General features: G+C 46.3%; 4 protein-coding genes across 4 annotated transcripts; 1 reads left to right on the top strand and 3 right to left on the bottom strand.

Moving 5' to 3' along the window:
• Positions 1 to 1,964: 1,964 nt before the first annotated feature.
• N7466_005734 (mitochondrial carrier) lies at positions 1,965 to 3,019 on the bottom strand (the record flags this gene model as incomplete). Its single annotated transcript, XM_057165131.1, has 2 exons — positions 1,965 to 2,834; positions 2,900 to 3,019. The coding sequence occupies 2 exons, from the start codon at positions 3,017 to 3,019 to the stop codon at positions 1,965 to 1,967; spliced, it is 990 nt and encodes a 329-aa protein (XP_057020730.1).
• Positions 3,020 to 5,849: 2,830 nt separating this feature from the next.
• On the bottom strand, positions 5,850 to 6,581 carry N7466_005733 (uncharacterized protein; the record flags this gene model as incomplete). Its single annotated transcript, XM_057165130.1, has 2 exons — positions 5,850 to 6,514; positions 6,569 to 6,581. The coding sequence occupies 2 exons, from the start codon at positions 6,579 to 6,581 to the stop codon at positions 5,850 to 5,852; spliced, it is 678 nt and encodes a 225-aa protein (XP_057020729.1).
• A 1,240-nt stretch (positions 6,582 to 7,821) lies between these two features.
• Positions 7,822 to 8,455, top strand: N7466_005732 (uncharacterized protein; the record flags this gene model as incomplete). Its single annotated transcript, XM_057165129.1, has 3 exons — positions 7,822 to 8,121; positions 8,174 to 8,293; positions 8,348 to 8,455. 3 exons carry the CDS (start codon positions 7,822 to 7,824, stop codon positions 8,453 to 8,455), a joined length of 528 nt encoding a protein of 175 aa, XP_057020728.1.
• Positions 8,456 to 8,812: 357 nt separating this feature from the next.
• On the bottom strand, positions 8,813 to 11,588 carry N7466_005731 (putative GTPase activating protein (Evi5); the record flags this gene model as incomplete). The annotated part of the gene is made up of 2 exons (XM_057165128.1): positions 8,813 to 10,178; positions 10,246 to 11,588. 2 exons carry the CDS (start codon positions 11,586 to 11,588, stop codon positions 8,813 to 8,815), a joined length of 2,709 nt encoding a protein of 902 aa, XP_057020727.1.
• Between the last annotated feature and the right edge of the window lie 883 nt (positions 11,589 to 12,471).

The following is a 12,471-nucleotide window of genomic DNA, read 5'->3' as shown; positions in this document are numbered from 1 at the left end:
CTCCAGTATCAGTGTTCATTTTTCCTCTTTCATATTGATTGCTCTACTAGGTAGCTTGTTCCATCCTTGCCCCTAGCAGCTTCATATTCGGTATGACAAAACTTGGAATTAAGGCTGTCTTACATTGACGATCCATCATGAACTCCTCATCTAGACTGCGATCTTGGACATTGGCTATAAGCGTGATCAATTGTAACCAGCAGACATCAATTCTAATGGATTGAATCACTCTTTGGCCTCTCACTGGATCTCATGCCCAGTTATTTCGAGTGGGACGATAGACGTTCTGTCATACATGCTAGTTCCATCTATCTTGCCCAACCACGAGGATCTATCTGCTACTTTCTTGACAGCGCTATGTCAATTGTGTTGATTATCCGAAGGTCTTTCAATTTTGGCTTCTAACACCCAAAACTCTCGAGGTTCCCAACAATGAGTGTTCCTTCCCACCCTTCAACGATAGTGTTGAATAGACAGATATGTTGATGTCCTATAACCTTGGAAAGCATGATTGGAGAACTTTTAGAAAGCTGGATGTCTACTCCATCGATTGGAACGAAATAGATACTAGGCACTTCCCCGCGTTTTCAGCCTCCGGTTGTTCCGTATGGCCAAGAACGTTAGTCTAGGACTTAGTAATTCTGATGGTTCTACAGCATCATTCTAAGGTTTTCCCCGGATTGCTTGGGAATTACCCACCTTCGAAAAAAGAGTATTGGTGCATCAGATAATAGTGGGTATGCTCCATCCAGACATGGTTTCTCAGAAGCCAGCCACTCTACATTTGAAGCCTGGGGGTTCAGGCTTCTCGAATTTAATTGAATTGTTCAATTGAATACATGACAGATTTTGTCTTCATCCAGAAGCATCTAGTAAAGCCATCGGAATGATGCCGCGGGTGAAGTTCCGCAAATCTCATCTGTGAGGACTCGGACATGGTGGTGGAGTTGATGAAGAAGACCATTGGTGCCGCAAAATTGACATCGGCTTCATGTTGGGCCACGCAGGGCAGACGACACGTATCCAGGTGCGCATATCACAAAGTGTTAGACCTGAAAGACATGCTACATAGTAGGCAGGAAACGACGACTTCATCTTTGTCGGTAACACAGACCTTTGCTGTGGAATAATAATCGCCCTCTCCAACATAGCAGTCGTCATCCTCGGTGATTGGGGAGTCACCACTGAGCTTCGGGAATACTCTTGAAGGCACCACCTCCTGGGTAGATGAGTCCTCAAAATAAACGAAATAGTATTGTTGATGTTTTCATTTCTCGAATGAAGGAGACTTGCTAGAAGATTTCGGCGACTTTGGCGAACCCTTTGGTGGAGGCTTGGGTTTGTTCACATTCTGGATCGTTCACTTCTATGGTAGAACTTCTTTTTCCAGTACTCCCTCATGATGTGATAGGCGATGGTCATTCAGTGTATGCAGGAGTCGTTGAAAATATGACCTTTTCCTAGGCTTTGCAGTAATGGATTGAAGGTGTTCAGCAGGTTGGGGTTGAGTTAGTCCACCAATTGAGAACGAGGCGGGGTGTGAGGTATGGAGATCGCGGGTTGACAAGAGGCACTACTGGAAGAGTGTTCTGATCAGTTATTGAAAATTTCACCCATGTGCATTTCCAAGGAATATCATAGATACTGTAAGCGGTATGACAGGTGCAGGGTATAGCATGCATGGTGAGTACTTGAGCACTTGAGAGAGGTTGGACATACTCAATCCCTGGGATGGGTATATGCTTCGTCCTCTTGGGGGTTATAAACCCAGAACTTGGCAAATGTACGAATTGCATACTTGATATATGTAATTTATGCAACTGTACCGGAAAAGTGATGATATAAAGGGTTCCTTGGCTCATGAAGCCAGAAATAATGCAGACACAGGGAGTAGCTCTAAGCCTTTCCAATTCTGGGTTAAGCCGTGGGCGCGTGTAGCAGGCCGTAAGTAAAAACTAGTCCTACTAGTACACGCCCAGATAGCCCTTCATCCGATCGTACACAAAAAAGCTTGTTGCGACCATAGGCACAATTTTAATGTACCCGATTGTCAAGCCAAGATAAAAGCCTTGGACACCTCTTTGAAGGTATATAGACCGAGCCGTCTCAATAATACTCGCCCGACGACGACTCTTCATACCAGTCCTAGTAACCTGCATCCGTCGCCGGATAATCTCAAGGGGATATGAAACCGTCTGTGCAACCAGCCCAGCCAAAGCTCCAGAGCTTAGCTCTGCAACCGCAGTCAACTGAATACGCTTAGCGCCGTCTGGACCATACTTAGCTGGCTGGGGCTCAAGAGCCGTGTACGGAGCTAGCTTTGGCGAACGAAACCAGTCCCCAATCACATCGTGGATGAAAAATGAAGTGCCTGCGTAAGGCAAGATCCCCAACAATGTGGGCGCATATCCCCGGTAGAAGTTGGCGAGTCCACCGCCGTGGTAGATATTCCGACACGTCGTGACCAAGGATGTATCTTTGATCTGCACGGCCAGCTGTACGCGAATGAGCTCAAAGGGATAGGTACAAGTCGTCGATATAGCGCCGGCTAGACTGCCAGATATCAAGCGACGAAAGGGCGTTTCCTGATCACGGGCCGTGATTAGGGTGGCTCGGATCTGGTCATAGGCCAGGAAGTTGATAGCGGCGTAGGGGAAGATTCGCAGTAGTGTCACGGAGTGGCCCTGGAAAAGTGCTTGATTTCCGTAGCGGTGGCGGATAGCTTGGATGGCATGGACAAAGCCTAGCCAATGAGTTGTGTGCCGCACAAAGCCGAGGTGAGCTGTTTGGAACAGAATTTTCACTCGTTCTAATGGTGCTACCACTGTTTTGGCCTGGTATATATCAGTATTATGAAAGTTTTTTTTTTTTTTTTTTTCAAAGTGTCGAGGATTCTTACAGCGCATCCTGCTATCCCTCCGGCTAGTCCCTTTCGCCAAATCTGGCTTAGATTACGTTCATTTGACTTTTTGTCTTGTCGCACATCGTTATGGGCTGTTTTTGACGTTGGGGTAGTCATGAAGATGCTGTTATAGGTTATCTCGAAAGAGTGAATTGAAGGCCCGCGCGGGTGTTCATGAAGCTGCGCGGGACGGGCGGATGATGGAAAACACCAGGGTCCAGATCCGCACCTTCAAGGCGGGTTGACGGAATAGAATGTCTTGTATCTGGACAATCAACCTTGCAAGGCTTCAAATGTTGAGTTCCGATATTTTAATCAAGCGTAGACTACAGTGTGGATTTATGGGCCCCGTCTCCCATCCGTTTCATGCTGGTACGGAGAGTCTGACTTGATTCACATGTTATGTAACTTATGCAGTTGAAATCCCCGAAAACCGAATCACGTGCGGGGCTTTGATTCTAAGAAATGCCATCAAATAGATGCTAAGTAGTAAGTTTCTGTATAGTACTTGATCTAAGCTCCAGGTACTGAGTACATGTAGATACTCTTCTCAAGTGCATACTCACTATATACCCAATATGTATGTTCCAGTACAATATGTCTTCCCGAGGTCATCAGTGAAGTCCCGATAGTACTAGTATACTATACTAGTATGTAGCAAGTGCTTGAGTATTAGCGCCTACTATCTTTCATCACCGAAACTTTCTTCTTCTTTCTCTCTCTCTCTTCTCTCTCTCTCCCCAGGTTAGTTTCTTTCGCTTCTTTGTTCCAGTCCCTTTTCACTCTTTCTTCTTTCCAAAATGTTTCTTATCTTCTCATGTATTCCGAAAAGCTGTCTGTTTTTTTTTTTCTTTTGAGAAAACAAATAAAGAGCAGGAAGACCGCTACAAAGGCAGTTCCAAAGCACAAATGGGACCTCCACGATACGGTGCCCGGAGTCCGACCGCGTTCTCAAATTGCGGAGGCTGCAAAACTCGCTCGACCTGCCGGTCAGCTCGATCATCTCATCACTAACATACAACAATTGGAAGAATCACAAGTCGATCTGTCCAATGCGTACCGGGTTCTATCCCGGAAGGCAGAAGGATATTTGCGAACAATTCAACAGTTGGAACGTATGTTGGACGAAAGGGATGCCGATCAAGCAGTAGAAGAACCGAGTGAAGAAGATGACACACCACACCACAAGGGGAAGTCAAGATTCCCACCCTTCCAATGTTCGTCTCTGAGAGCTGGGTGATGATCCACTCCTTGAAAGGAGGGAAATCGGACAAGTTTGTCTGAATGTACCAGATTCAAGGGTTCCGGCTGGAGGCGGCTAATCCGAACACAACATTTGGACCATGGCCTACAAAAGGTGCAGAGAGGAGAGACCCCAGATGAAGACTACGATCGCCTCGATGGAATGTCTTAGGAGGAGCCAATAATCCATGACCTCGAGAGTGATGACTCCGACCACAAGGAACTACCCGCCTAAACTGTCGATGAAAATACCAGTCCTTCTGATGACAGGTCTGCTACTCCCTCCAATTTACCAATATCAGAAGACTTAAAAGAGATGCTTCTTCCACGGGTTCGAAAATGACAACCGATGAAGACGCATTCCTGCTACTAGACCAGTTCAGGGATAGCCACACAATTTCACCACCAGTTTGGGCTTGAAGAACAGATATCAACACTAATATCTACACAACTTTGAAGTTCCATCACAGATGCAGCGAGTTTGAGCAAATATATATCAGTTGTTGGATGCTCTGTCGAAAGGTGTTCTACAAACGGTGGAGGTAGAGGAGAAATCTATATTCACTATGCTCAATTCGGATTGGGCTCGAAGTGTCACAACTCTCTATCAAAAAATTGAACAGACAAGGGGGATCTATACCGAGATACAGAGTAAGCGATGGGCCTTGGAGAAACAACATGGAACCATGGAGGAAGGCGGCATGGCTTTTAATCAGAACAGCTTTTTTCATCCGAATCACCCAAATTGCTTTTTCATTCATCCAAGCTACCCAACTTGAAACTTTTCTTTTACTTCTTTCCTCGGATGAGTTATCATAAAGGGTCGCTGTGCAAAGAACCACGCACTGTGTTTGATGGCCTACAACGACCTCAAGTTTCTGGCCTGATGAACTCGTTATTCTCGCGCGATCTAATCGTTTCTCCGGAACGTTTCTTTCCGACAAAGATGGATGCACCGTGGTGGAACATGGAGTTGGGCTCGGAAGAACCAGAAAGGGATTCATGCAGCGGAAGCAGTTCGGGGTCTTGGACCAACCCTCTCGACGAGTGAGGTCGTCGGTTGGCCGTGATATATTGTTGCCGGTCTTCGCCTGTATGGTCTCTTAACGTCGGTATCGTTTGCTACCAATGTGCCTTGTTTTTGTTTTATTTTTCTATTCTTTGTTTTCTCATTCTCTAAGCGTCTTGGGCGACGACGACATTTTGACGACATTTTTTCGAGACCATCTTGCGATCAAATGACTACCATCATGCTATTGATTCCATATTATTCATTCCCATAGTTTAGAAAATCCCTAGTTTACATAGAGAATGCATCCTGATGCAATATCCACCCAGTTTGTATCAATGGCGTGGATGTATCAAGGTGAAATCAATCTGATGACTTATAGTGGTGTCATTTCTGCCGTCCCGGTTGACACACGAATGAAGAATGCCGACAGAGGCAAGGTGCTATGGACCAGCTGTTGCTCAATGTTCTGCTTCGGCAGCGAATATGTGCCTCGTTCCATTTTTAGAAAGCAGAATTGACATTTTTGAAACAGAATCCTCGCTGCCTCTGCCGGGAACATCTTTTCTTTCAAGGGTCATCTATTGTACCTAGCTAATGATTGATGAAACCAAACTTAAAACATTTGATTGCATTCCAATGTTCATCATATTCTTTGTATTAGGGTATGAAGCGTGTCTCTTGTCCAGGATCAGATCACTTCTGCTTAATCTCCGCAATCTCCCGATCAAAGTTAGAAGCAAGGTTACCTTGTGCAATTCGAGCAGGCAGATAACCATTTTCCTCAAGCCACAACATTGGCCAAAGAGCATAAACCCCAATAATACAGAAGAATGTTGCAAAAAGGTGCCAGGCGGTAACAATCCAGTGTCCAACGTGAGGCAACAAGAATTTAATAAATTCTGAAGTCTGGTAGAGATCCTCCTGCTTTTTGATGTAATATAGTGATTTGTTCTGATTGCTCTCGCTGGATTCGGTCGTCAAGTTGAGAACCGTTGTAAGAGTCACTGGCGCGACGTGGAATGGTACAATCCAGATTGAGAACACTTGGGACATTTGAACAAAAAGTTTGAGGTTTTTCTCATCAAAGGCTAAGCGTTTTCTTGTGAGTGGAGTACGGGTTTGAAGTATAGGCTGTAATGGCTTACCGATAGAATGGACCTCTAGTTCAATTCGGGGCGACATGATTTTGTACCATTGGAAGATCTTGAGTACATACCATCGGCTCCCTTCAAAGCTAGGAACTATGCAAAATGGATGGTAGAACGAGGCGTCCTGAGTAAAGAATCTCTCCAAACATTTTTGTTGCAAAGATGGCGGAGACTGGGTAAGAAGGCGGATGACCTGTCCTATCTCTTCCACTGTACTGGGTTAGAAATGGAATTGCTTCATGGGCGAGACACATATTGGCATACCTGGATGCTCCATTGTTTCGGATATGTTAAGAAGATGAAGATAGAAGATTGGAAAGAATATGAAGGTGTTGAACTGGTTGGTACATTAGTAGTTGTAACTTGTTGGATATCAAGGTTACGACAACTTTAAATGACGTCATGGCAGATGCATGTGATAGAGCATAGATGTGTCCCAATTGGGAATAGCGTATATCAGACTTCAACAGCCGACCGTTTCAACACTCGCTATAGCTACTGCTTCCTTGGTGAAAAATAAAGAAAAATACAACGGATATGGTGAAATTGGGCCAGCTGGAAATCTGGGACTCATTGACATCCGATCCATATCTTTGCTCTTTCTTTTTTCTTTCCTCGTTTTTGTTCACTGATATGTACTAAGATCTCGACAATAATCCCCCGACAATTTCCAAACACTATCTAGAGTTGACTCTATTTAGTGTCTTACCTCGGGGGTCTATTCCAACCTCATTTGCTTAATCATGAATGAATTACGGTCGCCGTATGTGGAGTACGTTGAGTCGTTTGAGTCGTTGGACAAAGGGGGCCAATCTATTTCCGCATCCTACCGGACTTTCACAGTTCAATGTTATTACGATAATAAGAGTTAAGAGATTCCAAGCCATCAAGCCTCCTTTTACTTGCCGACGAACTCCTCCATACTGAAAAGTTCGGCGATGAGCCCTGGGCGTTGGAGTGAAACCTTGGGGTGGTCTTAATTGGGGCCGTATTTGGGGGCAGTTTCTATCCCAGTCAAGTCAAGTTGTAGGGATCTGCGGCTAACTTGATAGCAAAGTCTTCGTAAAACCAGTCAGAAGACTGTGTCCCCTGATCCTTCAAGGGTCCTGGGCACAAACCATGCAGTCTAGTATCCTTTTCTTTTTCAGCCTCGCCATTCACGAATCATATTCTTGCATTTGTGCTATTTTCACTCCTGCCAAGAGTAAGGACCCTTACTCTGGGGGCCAATGCCTTCCAATTACTAGATTTGGTGGCCACTGTTACTAATTCGGGTTGATTGAGCTGTTGCTACTAACGTTTTCAGGCCATGAGCTATGGTTTAGGACTTAGTACGTTTTGTAGATCAATCTTGGGCTTGACGCCTATAAAGAGAACATACAATTTGCTTCGATTTCAATTGTTCCCACTATATTCATCCAGCATCACCTCCAGGTCCATAACAACCCATCGTTCAACTTAACTACTCAGCCAATTCCACCCATATCGATCATCTCCCATCTTTCTCCACATTCAATATGCAGTTCAAGCTTGCCCTCGTCTCGGCCCTCTTTGCCGCTTCTGCTATTGCCGTTCCCGTTGCTTCCAGTCAGGCTAGCTGCTCCCAGTCTGTAGTCGCCGCCCTCAATGGTGCGACCAAGGAAGTTTCTGACCTCAACTCAAACCTCTCGGGAACCACCAACGCTGCCTCTCTTGCTGCTGCGATCATTTCTGGATTCGCCGACAACATGGCGACTTTGCTGAGCGGAATTGTCCTTCCTTGTGATTACACCCTGAGCTCTCAGGACCAGCAGGACATCTGTGATGCTGCCACCACTGTATGATCTGACTCTGTGCAACAAAGAAAGTACTAAGCTAACACATTCAAAGTTCATTGACACCGACAAGGCCCTTGTCTCGACCGTCAGCAACAAGGCTAATATCCTCTCTGCGAGTCTCCTCTCTGTTAGTGTTCACGCTGCCATCAACAATCTTGAGGTCGCTACTACCGTAAGCTACTATTTGTATAAGTGTTTACAAAAAAGATATGCTAATCTGTCTTAGAACTACCTGCGACCTATCATCAATAACATGTCTATCTGTGGTGGTTCTATTCAGTCAGAGCTTACGGTTCTGGAGTCAAAGATTAACAGCGCCGTTGCTGCTTTCTAAATTGTGTACTAGGCGCCGAAGTGGTACATTTGGCTGGTAAATTTAGCTTGCTGAAGTTATTAGAGACTATAAGAGGCTGGACCTGGTTATGGCTTGATTGCATTCGGAATATTTGATTGTTCGAGAGTATAAGATATCATGCTTCGTGAATAATGTAGCTTACGTTGTTGTTGAAATTGACTATTTGGGATTTTTTTTATTTTTAGGATCGTGGAAGATCAAACAGCTCGAGGCCAGGTAAGAGATTAACAAATAGTAAACATGCTCTCTTTGAGGGATATCATTTATGTACAATAAAAACAACAATCAAGGCTTTGGAAAAGGTTAAATTCATACAATTTGGTCATGAGTAAGATCTCAGGGGGTTTCGGTGCTCGGTGGAGCTCGACGACCCCAACCGCTGAAGAACCCACCACCGCCACCTCCAGCATTGTTTGAGGCACTTGGGGTCTTGACGGGTTCAGTCGAGGCTTTCGATATGCTATTCTTTGAACTATGCCCGAAGAAAGAGTGGCGATTGTCAAGCTTCGCCTGGGATTGGGGCGCGCTAATCATCTTTCGCAAGGAATCAAGTTTGGACTTGACTTCTTCGAGTTCTTGTTGAGCCACGGCCTCTGCTGTCTTAGACGCAACAAGCTCCAGAAGTAAGGCATCCTCGGGCGCGGGTTTGTTGTTTTCCGTGGACAAAATAGCCTGAAGGCCCAGGCTACTGGAACGTTTACTAAACGCGATACTCTTCTGGGAGTTACTCCGGGCTAGCTTCAGTTCACGAAGTCCCCGAGGGGATGCCTTCTCGCTCGTGTCAGACGCGGGGGAAACAATCTCCGGTGGTGTTCGTGGCTCGGAGGTGTTGGTCTTAAGGGTGCGGAGCTCTTGGTTCTTTCGCTCCAGGCGTTGGCGATCACGATAACCATCTTGGATTCGACCGCGGGCTTCGCGAAGCTGATCCTTCAAGATTGTGTTTTCTTTTTCATAGTCATCCATGCGTCGGGAAAGATCCATGCATCGACTGGCCTCTACCTCGTGCATTTCTTTCCACCGCGTCAAGTCATCATGAAGCTGGTGTTTAGTCTGAGGAATCGACGCGTGCTTGGGTTCGTTCGAAGAGTATCGGGCTTGTGCTTTGGAGACAAGTTCCACAGGTCGGGACTCTTCCGGTAGCTCCTGAAGGCAATTGAGCATTTCTTTCGCCAAGGCGTGGTCTTCTTCGCGCTCTTCACGTTCTTGTTGCAACTCTCGGCTCAAATCTGCATGTTGATGTTGAAGATCGCCCAATGCCATCAAAAGGTCCTCAATCTGCGTATGGAGATCGCGATCTTTTTGGTTAACAGACATGCTTGATTTAATTCGTGATTTTTGACCATCCAGGTTTGTTGTGCCAGCTGATAATTCAGTAGGGGCGGTGCTCGCGTCAGAGGTGGTTTCAACCGAATTGAGTGTTGACGTCAAGCTTTGTTTTGATGTGGAGCGCCGAATTGTGCTCGTGGGGCGTGACGGATTGGGGTTGGGATTTAAAGATTTGACTGAGTTGTGGTTATTTGAACCCGCCCATAGCCGTCCCAGAAAGCGAGATGCTGCAGCCTGCATTTGTGGGAACGAAATCCCGGTTGGTACACCTTGCGATTGATTGTAACTAGCTTCCAGCGCCTGTAAGCTCTCTTTAGTGACGAGGGAAGTCAGTGACACGAAATCATTAACAAGATCATCCGCATTAAAGGCATATCTAGTAGATTTTGGGTTAGTTTTCTGTGTCGCGCTCACTCAAGATTCCTTTTTTTCGATCAACTTACGTATCCCATAGACTGCGCGACAGTAGTAGTTGCATAACATCCTCAAACTCGGCACATGCCAAGATTCGCTTCTCGTTTCGCTGCATCAGAGAAAGTGCAACACGCATCAGGGTCTCACAAGCGCCCTCGAGGAAAATGACATCGTAAATTCGAAGAAGCATGGGCAACGGACACGCCACCGCGAAGAACGACAGAAACCACTGTGACACATAGACCGGTTCAACATTCAGCGACTCCAGATGCTCGAACAAGGTCGGTCGGTGCCTCGCCAAAAGGTTCTGGAATTGGTAGACATGAAGGTGAAGGCCCGACAGATCCGGCAGATAGCACTGGCGCAGATTATAGTGATCCATCAAACGAACAAGCACACAAAAAGCTTCCGCATCCGACATGTGCATGAGCAAAGGTCCAACCACAAATCCCAGACCTTGGCAGTACCCGATTTGAGCATCGTACAAACTGAAGCATCTCAACACGCGGGCCAACATCTGCTGCCCCTCGCCATTGGGATCCCGAAACATCTCGACATTGGGAAAGCTGCGGCCAATATCCTTACCGATCAGGCCATCATAAGGGCTACTCTCCCCCGAGAGTCGCTGAAACTCATCCAATAGACTAGGATCGCGAGCCCCGGTCAGACTGGGCCATACCACCCCTCTTAGTGGCGGCGGTACACCTCCTTGAATTTTGTTCGATGTCAAGGTTGGCAGACGCTGAGCTGTCTGCGGGTAGTCTGCCACAAGTGCTGCCCAGAATTCCAACTCGGTCATCGGTGGAGGTGGAAGTTGCGAGTAGCGTAGTTCAGCCCGAGCCGGGTCACGGATCAGCCGCTTGATTTGGTGTAGTGACTGTGATCGAGACTGACGGTGATGTGTCTGGATCTTCGGGGCATTTGATAAGCCGGCCTTGGGATCGATAGCCAAAGCATTGTTCTCTTGTTCCAATCGGGCCAATAGCAGAGCCGTGGAATCGTCCGAACCCTCTCCACGTGGCTCCTGTTCCTCCGTTTTATCCAAATTCTCCCAATCGACCTCGTGCTCCATATCTTCATCTAACTGTCTGGGCTCTGTCGCAGTCGGGGTCGAAGGCTCCGTGGCCAGTGGGTTGGTCTTTGCGGCATCTCTGAGGGGTATGGGACCGAATGAGTCGGCGGTATTCCGGTTTGCGTCCGACCTGTAGCTCGATTGAACAGGTGTGGATGGAATGTCGATTGTGCGCCAGTCTGGTTGAGTGTGTTCCGAGTTGGATTGTTTGTCGGACAGGGCAACGGTCACCATTGAATCGTGATTAGGGGCATGTGGCCCATGAGGCGAAGTGGGCGTTGTGGGAGTGGAGTCGGCCATGGTGGTGGCAATTGAATAGGAACTTCGAGTATGATACAAATTCACCAAAATAGGTCAATCAGATACAATCTGCTAGTAAGATGGTTCTCGAGGCGATATGCAAGACCAGCTTCATGTCTGTTCGAGAAACAAAAAAAAAGTGGAGATCAGTACAGGAGACAGAAGGTTCTCTCTCTCTCTCCGTTTTTTTTTAACTAGGAGGGGGATGGCGAAGAGAAGGTATATAGGGGGGGGAGCACATACGAAAATAACCTCGAGGTGAGCCAGCACCATATAGTAGCAAAGTTATGTACAACTAAAAAGAAGAGGTAAAGCAGGTGGCAGGCAGAAGAGAAAGGGAGGTTCAGGAGAGAGAAGTAAACTATTTGACTAGCCTCCCCTTTTAGCGTTTCCCCCCTCCCAGAGTCTCGCCCCCCGCCGATCTCATACACCGACTGTCTGATGACCGTTGCATGTTGTTATTAAAGATAATCTTGGTTTAATTGTGGCGTTATATTCTCCCCCTAACGTCAAATAGTAAATTTCCAATTTCTAGATTGTACAAATCAATATACAAATCCAAACAACGCGTTGCGCGTTTCCATGGATCCCCTTGAATTCCATCTCGATCCATTTCCCCCACCATTATGGATCGTTAGTAATACATGGGGTCCGTAATGGTGACTTATTCTCAAGCTTCAAAAATTGCCACTTGGAACAAATTTTTCCTGATAAAGTTAACCCTGGCCCCTTGTGGCTATTGAGAATAACAAAACAGATCTCATCAAATCTCTTTGCTGCAGGTCATAATGATATTAGAAGGGGGCTGCATTTAGTAACCATAAGACCAGCGTATTGTAATCTATTCCTCGATTCATTGGTTCATAATTCTACTTGCTGGCTG

Source organism: Penicillium verhagenii (genome assembly GCF_028828195.1).
Source record: "Penicillium verhagenii strain IBT 33310 chromosome Unknown utg000006l_segment0_segment0, whole genome shotgun sequence".
In the NCBI taxonomy this organism is placed as follows: Eukaryota; Fungi; Ascomycota; class Eurotiomycetes; order Eurotiales; family Aspergillaceae; genus Penicillium; species Penicillium verhagenii.
The sequence above is the reverse complement of the archived record's forward strand: the minus strand, read 5'-3'. Positions and strand labels throughout refer to the sequence as shown.